The 12,066-nt window shown below is 35.5% G+C and overlaps 1 protein-coding gene across 1 annotated transcript in view; it reads left to right on the forward strand.

Moving 5' to 3' along the window:
- ITSN1 (intersectin 1) overlaps positions 1-12,066 on the forward strand; it is a 119,094-nt gene that overhangs the window by 54,683 nt on the left and 52,345 nt on the right. Inside the window, exons 15-17 of the mRNA XM_040666360.2 lie at positions 1,980-2,067; positions 2,242-2,381; positions 11,570-11,691. Coding sequence (XP_040522294.1) covers positions 1,980-2,067; positions 2,242-2,381; positions 11,570-11,691 — 350 coding nt within the window. The remainder of the gene's footprint in view (positions 1-1,979; positions 2,068-2,241; positions 2,382-11,569; positions 11,692-12,066) is intronic.

Consider the following 12,066-nt stretch of genomic DNA (forward strand, 5'->3'; position numbering starts at 1 on the left):
ATAGCAGGAAGCAGAACTTGATCCTTGTGGTCCCTTGACATTCTCTTTTCTTAAATACACTCCAAATTATTCTGTGTTTTCAGATTAATAGCCTGGATTTCAGTAGTAGTCTGCCCATTGAAGACAAGCACATTAAGTTTACATTCTGCTCTGAAATACTGTCCTATATTACTTTTTCCACTTGTAGAATGGTAATTTCTCTGTAAATCCTGGATCAATTTGAGATCCGTTCTGCTATTTTTCCTTAACTAAATCATTCCTTGATTGGAATGATAGAATTTTGATATCTTTGTGCCTAGAGGGCCAGTTTCCTTTCCTTTTTTTCTATTGAGGTTAATCCCTCAGTATGTATAATTGATTAGAGGCCATCTTTCTTGGGTAATACTTGCTGAAAACTCCATGTCCAATATGGCTGTGTGTGAGGCTAATTTTATATTTCTTTTAAAATTTTTCATCTCAAACTGTGACATGGAGCTTGCAGGTATTTCAATGGGAAAGGAGTTTGGTGGAAGGGGGAAGCATAAATGCAGAGGACAGTGTTTTGCCTGTAGTTTTAAAACATGGCAGTGGTGATTTATTGGCGACAAGGTAGACCTCCTCAGGCAGATGAGTTGGAAAATGCTGCCTTATATATTGCTGTTCCTTTTTTGTTTCTAAATAAAGAAAACTGGCCCATGATAGAGCTATCTGGCCTTCATTATATCCTTGAAGAGTTGAAAAGCTGAACAGTGAGAAACACGTGTAACTCCTAATAGTCAAATGCATAGCTTATCTTAATTTTTAAACCTTATGAATTTGTAGAGACCTCAACTGCTGTGCTACCTGAGTATGTTTTCAGGAACATAAGGAGATTACAGTTGTCTGTGGTTCTTGCATAATCATAAGATCTGAGCCAAACACTCGGGTCTTAAAGACTGGCATGAGTAAGGTGAGACAACTATGAAGTTGTGCCACTGGGTTCAAGCTTGTGTTCTTGTGATGAAAAGTAGAAACTTTTCATGAGTTGTTAGGTGACGTTTATTGCTAGAATTGTATTATTTCATTCACAGTCCTTTGTGACAAATTGAAATTGTCAGATGTTCTTCAAATGCCTGCAATTCCAGGTAGCTGCTAAATGAACTACGTAGTTTGTGTGAGAAATGAGACACTGACAATTGAACAGCTTTGTACAATAAGCTGTTTCACATCATGCTTCTATAATTTGCTTTGATAACTTGAAATTGGAGGTCAAGGCTTCTGAAAAGTGTGTGAAGTAGCACTTCATCCTCCACAAAAAGCGAAGACTATATATAGTCCACGAAAGGATGAATTTCTCATCTGCAGAGTCTCCTGCAATTTTGGTACAAAATTGTATGAATGTAAGTTGAAATTTAGAGGCCCTAATCCTCTTTCATGAGTACTAAATATAGAGCTTTAGAGATCTTTATTCTTATCTAACAGAGGTAGTGTTGCATAGCTTTTGTCCATAATATAAGGTTAGAGCCTTTATTTTGTTTTCTTTGTACAAACAGATAACATTTGTCCTATTTATTGTTGAAGTTAATGTTTATTTATTAAAATGAGAACTAAACTGTTAAGAAGTGTTTTTAAAGTATATTTAGATACAAGAAAAGATGCCTATATCTTTTTTTTGTCCTCAGTTTCAATTACTTCCAATCCAACTTATGTATTCAATGAGAAATCAGTCCTTAGATAATAAGCTTAAATTCGATATTCTTACTTTTTTTGTACTAAAAAAAACCCCAAACCACCACCACCACCAACATCAAAAAAGGCAGGACAAATTGGCAGAGAACCATTTTTGAGTGGAGGTTCCACACAGATAGTGCTTCTGTAATGGCATGATTTACTGTATGGAAAAGTAAAAAGTGATTTCAGAAGAAATGAAAATGAAAAATCTTATGACCACAGTCGTCATCCATCACTTACCACTTTGTGTTTTTATTGTCTTGCATTCTCTTTCCTTGTCTTCTTTTCAGGAGTCTCAGCAGATGCTTGGAAAGTTGATTCCAGAAAAGCAATTACTCAATGACCAACTAAAGCAGGTTCAACAGAACAGTTTGCATAGTAAGTATATTTTTTGTAAGTTTAAATGTGTTTGTTAAAGCCATGACATTGCATTACACAGCATACTCTATAATATTTTCTGTGTTGCAAGATACAATTTGAAAAATGTTGTGTTCTATGCCATTAAATTCTCCATGTAAGAAAATATTTCTTTCACAATATGTTTAAAAACAGGAGATTCTCTTCTTACTATCAAAAGAGCCTTAGAAGCCAAGGAACTAGCCCGTCAACAGCTTCGAGACCAGCTAGATGAAGTAGAAAAAGAAACCAGATCTAAACTTCAGGAAATTGATATTTTCAATAATCAGCTGAAGGTAATTTGAAACTTTTAATCTCTATCTTCTGAATGTTCAGTCAATAAATTTATTACTTTATCATGAAGATAATTGATAAATGATTGATTTAGAATGTCAGTGTTGGCGACATTGTGAAATCTATCATTTTTGTTTTTGAAGAAAATACTACTTAGCATTCAGAGTAAGAGTTTGAATAAACTTAATCTGCATAATAAACCTAAGAATAAATTTGAAGTCTGATTCCAGAGCTGTGACTACAAGTATTAAATCACTACCTTCTACCCCTTTGCATTGGAAGAACAGCATGACTACAGTAGGTCGTCAAATCTGCTGGAATCAGTCCTTCAAATTCAAATCTTATCTGCTGTTTGTAAGAGCATACTTGTTACTGAATGTAGTTGTCTGTTGTTTGTGGTTTCATCCTTTATTGATTAGTCTTTTGTTCAAACCGTGTGATCTTGTTTATTTCTGCACAAGAAAATTACAGAAGTTGAGAAAGTCAGTAGAAGAGAGTTATTCAGAGAAAAGTTATAAATTAGTCTGTCATTAGAACCATTTAATAGTGTTTGTTTTTTTTTTTCCCCTAGCAAAATATTCCAATGCATAAGTACTTTATTTGCTATTTTATCTGTTGGCTTCCACTGAAAGCTAACAAGAAAAATTCTCCATTTGCTGCAAGACAAAATTAAGTTGTGCTACTGGTATTTAGAAAGAAAAGGACAATGATCAATACATTAATATTTCTGTAGTTCTTTTTAAATTAGATCAATTATGACTATATCAGACACTTTAAGAAGGAAGGTGTGTTTGAATTTATGCAACAAATAGCTTTTTTAAATCTTAAAATTTCTCAATGTAGGTAAAATAAAAAGCTGTGGATGATAACACTACCTGTTTCAAGGCAGGCAGGTAGAAAGTGAAGAATCTCTGCAAAGACATAACATACATAAAACTGAACTAAATATTCGTTTTACTTTCAAAGAAAATAGAACAGTTTACCTTACTTGCATTCCCTCTTTGTATATTCTTTGGGCACATTTTATCATGTTGTGCTTTTTGGGTGATTTTTTTTTTCTTAAGTGGATACATTTTGAACCAATTTGAAGATAAATGTGACCAAAGGATACTCGTTCTAAAATTGGCATCAGCACTTGATTTGATTGTAGGTGACCTGAAGAGTGTATAAGTGGGTGGAAAGGGAGTGTATGTGAATAATCTTAGTTCCATGGCACTAAAAAACCCCAAGTGTGTACATTTAATTATTTAATTTTGTAAATATGAAAGGGCTCAATAACTAACAAGCTAAGAATTAAAAGATGAAAATTGACATTAAACAAAGACATTAATTTATCAGAATGTCTTCCATCTATCTTAGCACATTGTGTAATTGTAAGCTATTTCACAGCTTAATGGGAGAATTGATTTCTGTGTTCAAATCTTAGTATTTAACGTTATGACTTCAAATGCTGAAAATTAATTATGTGGACAGCTTTTGGGAAAACCTCAGCAGCCTTTCTTTTACTGAGGACATTGTTTTCTTGATTTCGTTATGTGTAGACACAGTGCTTAATAGGGTGACCAATTTGCAATGCTGAATGTTAGTATTTTTGCCTTGCTGCAGCTTCCTATGCTTTCTTGGAGATGAATTTAAGAAGTGAAAATGTGGCAGTGGGGCAGTTTTACTAATGAAACTGAGAAGTGGGAACTTAATTCAGAGGGAGATGTATCTTCTCCCTTTTGTAGTTTTGTTGAATGTGTAAGATGCGTTTTTGGAGACCTGGATATCTTTATTACTAGATTAAACATCTGCATGCAAATTCATGCCATTTCCTGGGCTCAGCATGGGATGGTGATCATAGAGTGCTTTGGGTTGGAAGGGACCCCAAGGATCATCAACCTCCCACCACCCTGCCACAGGCAGGGCCACCCGCCTCCAGATCTGGTACTAGATCAGGCTGCCCAGGGCCCCAGCCAACCTGGTCTTGAACACTTCCAGGGATGGAGCGTCCACAACCTCTCTGGGCAGCCTGTGCCAGCATCTCAGCACTCTGTAAAGAACTTCCCCCTGACATCCAATCTAAACCTTCCCTCCATGACTCTCATTGATAGGGAAACTGCTTAGAAGACCCTGTGTATGCAGCACTATTTTAAGGGCCATTTACTCTTGTTGAGGGAGCTCTCAGAACATTTTGTATGTGAGTCTGTACACGAAGCTAGTGAAAGGAGTTCATGAAACTCTTAGTTTGGTTACAGTTTATGTGAAGTGGAAGTTCTGCTCTTTAATCAAGCCAGAGCACAGCTATGTAAAAATTCTGCAAAGTAGTGTAGGAGCCTCAATAATTCTCTGATATTCTTAACCTAAACAATCAAAAGCCTATGACGACCTTAAGATGCTCCCATTGGAAAGATGACTTTTTTTTTTCAATTTGGTAATAATTTCCACAACTAAGAGTAGAATGATACTGTGCGTAAACATTATATGTTCATTTGGTGCTAAAATATTATACAATTTATATAATTATCAGTCAGCTGTATAGTTCTTATGTTAAAATGTAAAACCTTTTCAAATAATGTATCAAAACTCAACCATATGAGCTCTATGTAAAGTAAAGGCTTGTTTAACTTATAGATCAAAGGAATTATGTAAAAATAGAATGTAAGTAAATATTTATTGAAAATGTATTTTTATTAAATAAATAAATTTAAAACGCTATTTTTAACCAAGGATCTTCCTAAAATATCTTGTATGTTTAAAAGTAATAGTTTTTTTTTCTATGATGATCTACTCTTCTGTTGTGCTCCAATATGCTGAGAGATACACATTTGATGGGTAGCTGTTGGAACAGCATCACTCTAATTGACACTGGCTTGTGAATCTGTTTTCTGTCAAATGATGGAGAGGCACTGGTGCTTAACTGTATACTATGACTAAATTCTGGGCTAGAAGCAGAATGATATGATACATTTTGTGAATTCTCTGAAAAGAGAAGCATACCCAGGATACTCATCAAGTATATACTATTTTGAAGTGTTTTGCACTTGCCTACTAGAAGAGAGAGTACTTAGTCAAAATGCTTAAGTTAATAGAATACAGAGCCAAGATTGGAAATCTGTAAGCTGCTGCTCTCTAAGTACAAACTATATGCCAAACTAACTTACTAGTTCTGATGAAATACTTAAGAGACAGTAAAGTTGACAGCAACATGAAATCATTAACATTTATCATCATTATTGAGATCTATTCCTCATGTTTTGTTTATGAATAACTGTTGTATCATCTCCTATGTGAATATATCTTTACATTTTGCAATGCATTTCAAATTCATTCTCTCGAAACAAGCTACACTTGATCTACTGAGAGCTGATACATAAATATGCTGAGACAGCAAAACATAAAGTGAACAGTTTAACTAGTGTCTAGCGTACCTTTTCATTGGTGAGACTATAAGGTTTACTTGACACTAATATATTTTTGGTTACAGATCAACTTTTCAACACTTACCAATACTCCATGTTGCAGTTTTATGTGAATACTGAAAATTGATGTTAAATCACCTTATATTTGCTTCATGCCTTAATAGCACAAATGACAGAGTAAGGAGATAAATGACTTGTGATGATAAATGACATTTCTCTTTCCAGTGAAATTTTATTCAACCCTTCAAAACAATTGATTTAAATTTCTTCTTATTAATCCTTTGGAGCTCAATTACTCCAGTTACTTCTGTTTCAAGTTAACATCTCAACTGTTTGAAATTTCCTTAGGATTCGTTTCTACTCAAAACTTTTCTGGTGTATAAATTATTATTAATGCTTCAAAGGAAGTAGATCCATGTATCTTCATTGGATATTTGTAGCTACATATACTCAGTTTGAGCAGACTGATAGTACTTAGAGTTACCTGACTTCTAGAGTGCCACTGTGTCTTTAGCCTAAAGCCACCAATTGCACTTGTTTGGCAAAGAAATAAGTACTTTCGTTTGAAACTGATGAGATATCTTTTGAAATGAGGTCTGTGAAATTTTGCTGCAGAAGTCTTGTGGATTGTACTTGCCTATAAAATGAGAGGCAGAGTTTGTAACAAGGTTGAAAATTAGGCCACATCTTTGTATCCTTAATTAAATTCTAGGAGTCTGACTTTTTGACCCTCTTTAAAAATCTTAGCCTAGAAATGTAATAATTAAATCTGACACAGATACTAGTAAAATGAACTAAATTTACTTTTAAATCTTACTAGTCACTACACAGCCAAATAAAGCAATTAAAATTGTTGTTAATGTGGTTTTTGTCTCTAAAGACCAGGTTGTTTTTTCATACAACACTGAAGAATCATATATTTTAGAGCTTATCTCAGTCATTCCACAAGAGAAAACAGTGTTTCTGAAATATGTTAGTCTTGCTGAGAAGCTATTCTCAGTGCCTGCAAAAAGTGGTGAACAACTAGATTTAAGTTCTTAAGAATGTTGTACATTTTGTGTCATGTTCCAGTTGTTGTCAGTCCCTGTCTAGTCAGTGTGCACTGGACAAGTCTTGCATATGAATGCCTGTTTACATTTGAGCATTTCTTTCTTCCAGTCAATGGCAATGGAAGATGCAATGCTGCAGTGCCTGGCAGTTCTCCTGGGCTGCGTCAACTACTTAGACTCCTTTCTAAAGGTCTCCATGCCATTCTCAGGCAGTACACAACTTTCTCAATCTGAGTGGTGAACCTCCTCCAGTTATGTGCTTCACTTTTCCATAAACAGATGAGTGTGCAGTGTTTAAATAAGTTAGTATTTAATAGAAGGTGCTAACAGTAAAGCATAACCGTAGAGAAGAGTTTGTAATTTTATCTTATCCTTAGTGCCTAAATGAGGAGTGTGCCTTGATTTGCAACCTGCGCAAGGTACTAGTTAGTTACTTTTGCCTTTTGCATATCTGACACTTTAAGATTTGAAGTTAATTGCCTCTTTCGGTCACGATGTTCAAAATTTTTAAAAAGAAAAGGCTTCTAATATTAAGTGTTCCTACACAACACTGTAATTTGGGATTCCAGGTATGAGAGAGATGACAATACTTCCTCAATTCTGCCTTAGCTATGAAATGGGGTGAAAGGAGGAACTCTGTCAAGGTGCTTTGGGAGCTGGGGAGTAGGGTAGAGGAGCCTACTGGGGAAGCCTCAGTGAGCACAGAACTGTAGGGTTCAACAAATGCTCCCGTTTGTCTCAAAAGAAGATTTGATGGAAATCTTGTATTGTAATCCTTGAAGAGTGTTCTAAGCTCTCTTATCTTTCTGTCAAGAGGCAAAATTTGGGCTTAAACAATTACATTTTTAAAGTTAAGGTTTTCATAGCAATATGACTTGTCTGTATATAGTTAATATTACTCTGCTGTATATTCATATTTTCCTAATATATAAAATATACTCATATTTTAATTCATATTCAATATTACGTGAGTACCTAAATGTGGTTATTGTAACATTTCAAAATTATTTTTATACTTGTTAGTCTGTTTGTGAATTAAATTGAAAGGTAACAATTTCTCACTGCTTTTATGATAAGACGTTTGTTGTCCAGCACATCAGAAACAAAGATAGCATTGTTATGTCTTCAGAGTTACAGTATACAATTTGTACAAATTTTAAGTTGCTTGTGTTTGTAAAAGATGAGTGTAGGACTGTGCTGAATATTCAGTAAATGTTTCATTCTGTTGACTGTTGAAGTGTCACTATAATTCTGTTTCAGTTGATGTCTTATAGCACTGCAATAAATGCTGATTATTTCTTCCCCCGGCCACCCACTGGTACTCGGCAAAGCATCCACCAGTGGCATGAGATACCAATAAAATCTTTATTTCTTCTTAGCTGGTGCAAAGAAGGTTATTTACTACATTTTTTACTTCCAAAATATTCCATTCAGTGCCAGCTGTAAAAGTTAGGTTGGATTTTCTTACCTGTTACAGACAGATATGTCTCGCAGAAAAATCGCTTCACAAAATACTGAACTACCATATTGGTTTAGCTGGGAAGGAATAATCTGATAAAGTTTCTATGGAAATCTTTATAAACTGTACCTTGAGATCCTCACTTAGCTGAGCATATATATAAAATTACAAAACCAGCAAAGAAAATAATTTAATTATTTGAACCAGAGTTAATGATACTGCCTTTTGTGTTACATATGATAAACGACTTGCTTCAGACAGACATGGCTCATAGCTAGAACTTCCAGAGTTTTCTATTTGGCAGTAAAAGTGGCATATATTGCATGTTCAATAGTGTGATAAACTTTTATGTCTAAACTGCAGTTAGAATATAGTTTGGGCAAACCTTATAGTTAGACATCTAGTAGAAGTAAATAGTGTTTGGTGTGCGGATGTATTGTAAATCCTGACTTTGATGTAACTGAGAGTCTAGGATGTTTTTCTGAATGGAGCAAAATACCAATTGTTTCTGAATTAGAGGTAGGTTCCTCCTGATTCTGTGAGTGGAGGTGAACTGAATTATTCTTTTTAGTATACAGATTTCTTGTTAAGTAAACTAAGCTCATGTATTTGCATCTAGATTGTTACATTTGAAGTATTTGTGATTTTTTGTTTTGTTTTAACTATGGTAGTCCTCAAGAACGCTTTTCAAGAATTTTGGTTCCTCTTTCCTTGCTTGGATTATTCCCATTTAATTGCTTGAACAGCAGAGATTGAGAAAAGGATGCAAAGGAAGGAAAAACTAGAAAGTGCTGTCACCTAAATAGCTTTTGCAAGTAACAGGTTATCTTCAGTGTTACGGTGTTAGGACTGTGTGGCTACCTCAGCCTTTTCTGTTCAATAGCAACAGCAGGGTTTTTTTTGTCTCATCGACTAGGACTCAAACTTGAGCTTCTTGGCATGCAGAGTTCAGGGACAGCAGAGGGAATGAATGTGAAGGAAGACAACAACAAGTAGAATAACAAAGGATTTCTAAACTAAAGGCTGTGCAATAATTTAATAAAATTTAAACTTAGGAGACAGAAACCTGTGCTTTGGATAGCAGTCTTTTTACCCAGAAAAGAGAGGCAGCTGGTTGAAAATCACGAGTACTACTCAAGATACTTGATACTTCTGAGCAGTAGCATTCTTATTTTCATGAGCTTTGTAAATACTTCATTTTGCACATGTGAAGACTGTTGTAATATACCAAACACTGTTGAAAGCAGTTTTTCACGTGGCAAACTAAAATCAGATGAGTCATGCCTCTTGTTCCCTGCCCAATCTGTGCCTTCCCATATCACCTCCAGCCAGCAGCTCCTACAAGGGGCAGGCAAGGCAAGCAGATGGTGGCAGCACGCCAGTCCCAGATGGAAAGAAAGACCTGCCAGTAATCTCCTGAGAAAACCTCTTCTCAGGAGGTCCTGGCACAGCTGCCCAGAGAAACTGTGGTGCCCCATCCCTGGAGGCGCTCAAGGCCAGGTTGGATGGGGCCCTGGGCAGCCTGAGCTGGTGGGGGGCAGCCCTGCCCACAGCAGGGGTTGGGGTGGGTGGGCTTTGTAGCCCCTTCCAGTCCAAACCATTCTGAGATTTCTGTGAAACTGTGCCATTTTTAAATCTATGACCTTTCAGATTAATGCTTGTAAAACACTTTACCGCCAGTGCTTTTATGGCTGTGTATTTTGTCCTTTGCATTTGTACGTATGTACTTTTTAAAGTTCAGGCAATCATATAATGAAGACAGTGCCTGTGATTCCTCCAGATAAGTTAATTGGAAACAAGGGTCAAATCCTTTGTACCTCAGTGTAAGTGTAGCAGCATGAAGGAAGCTGATATAAGAATTCAGTTATTAGAAATGATCTCTTACTGTAGTTAGCACTACAGAAAAGCCTGGTGTGGACCACATCTTGCTGCAGGAGCAGTTGTCCAATTGTGTGTTTGCTGCAATATGCTGATGGCTTTATTTTCTCACTGTTCCATATGGGTCGAATACTATGAACCAATTATGTTGAATATTGCTGACACTCTTCTGTTTTAGAATTCCTTTTCCTTAGTCCAAAATAAGGCTATGCATGAATGTTTATATCCGTAGGTATTCAGGGTTTAAAAATGTTCCCAAAGGCAATGTCCTGCCTGAATAATTCTGGTGATTTCACAAGAGTAGTTTATTTTATACTCTGCAATATCTATTCTGGATCCTAACTTTTGGCTAAGCTTGTGAGTAACTATGGAAAATAATGATGATCATAAAATATAGTATTGCCCGAATTATCTCTGTATTTCAGTAAGTTTTGAAGGCCCTAGCAGAGTTTTAATTAAAACTTGTATAGGAACTGATTATCTCTTTAATTATGCCGAACTCAGTTTTCATTGAATTTAAAATTGAGGATCATTAAGAAAATGGGACTGAAAGCTAGAACACCAAGTTCAACTTGACTTTTTAAAAACTTTCATCCATGTATCAGAAGTGTTTTGATACCTTTCAGAGGTCATATGTTACTCCTCTTAATAATGTAGTTTGTTTGACTTGATCTTAAAATTTGATGTTGCACAGTGCACCCTTTGAGCACTAATGCATGGATTAATTTCACTGACAAATTTTTAGACACAATGTAAATTCAGTCTGTAAATAAACATATTAACTTTCAACTTTTGGAACTAAGAAACTATAAATAATTTTGTGAGATTAACTCACTATTATCATCTTGGCCCTTTATTTGAATCTCTTGAAGTCTTCATCTGTGAATTTCTGAAAAAAATTCACACTACTTTCAAGATAAACTATTTTAATGCCTGAGTAAGTGAAGATAAAGCTTTGTAGACACAAGAACTGAACGAACCTGCTCACTGTCAGTCGTATATTTCAGGCATTAACAGGCAACAGGCAATTAACAGGCATTGTTAAGATACGGATTTAGAAACAATTTGCTGTTACAGACTTTTTCTGCATTCTTAGTGTGTCTAGGTGAAACACTGTCAAACTTTTGTCCACTTCTTAAAGCCACATTTTTAGTGAAGTCTGACCTGGTTCTTAATTCTTCACCATCTCAGCTAGTATGGGTAAAAACTAGGAAAATATTAAATGGTTTACAGTCCTTTGAAATGTACCTTAAATATCTACCAATGCGTTTGGCATTATTGGAAGTTTGAAGAGATATCCAACATTTGCGATTTTTGTTACCTCACAATGAAAATGTATGAGGCCATTAATAATGATTAATATAGCATATGTTTACACATTCTTTGCTTTTTTTTTTTTCTAGGAGCTGAGAGAAATACATAACAGACAGCAGCTTCAGAAACAAAAGAACTTGGAAGCTGAGAGGCTGAAACAGAAAGAACAAGAAAGGAAGACAGAACTGGAAAAGCAAAAAGAAGCTCAAAGGTAGCAAAGTGCTCTAGTTTATACCCTTTCTGCAGAGGTATTGGAGTGCAAAGCATTTTGCAAAAAAGTCAAACAAACTTAGTATTTCCCAGAGCGTAATCTGATCTCAAGTCGTGTATCACTAAATGGCAAAATAACCCAAGACCTAGAACTAGTTTTTGAATGTATTTGTAATGTGTTTACGTAAAGTGAATGGCATATAAGCTAGCGACTACTTTTATTCTGACATCATTTATCTATAGCTGCTTGATTCCATTTTTAGCAGTTCAGAGTCTTTTTAAGCTATTGGGGACCGTGGAGATCTTTTTGAAGAGCTCCTGAAGTTAATTAGCTTCAGTAAGTCTTAACTCCGTGCAGAGTTGTATGACTGTGGGA

This window comes from Gallus gallus, chromosome 1 (genome assembly GCF_016699485.2).
Source record: "Gallus gallus isolate bGalGal1 chromosome 1, bGalGal1.mat.broiler.GRCg7b, whole genome shotgun sequence".
Taxonomy (NCBI): domain Eukaryota; kingdom Metazoa; phylum Chordata; class Aves; order Galliformes; family Phasianidae; genus Gallus; species Gallus gallus.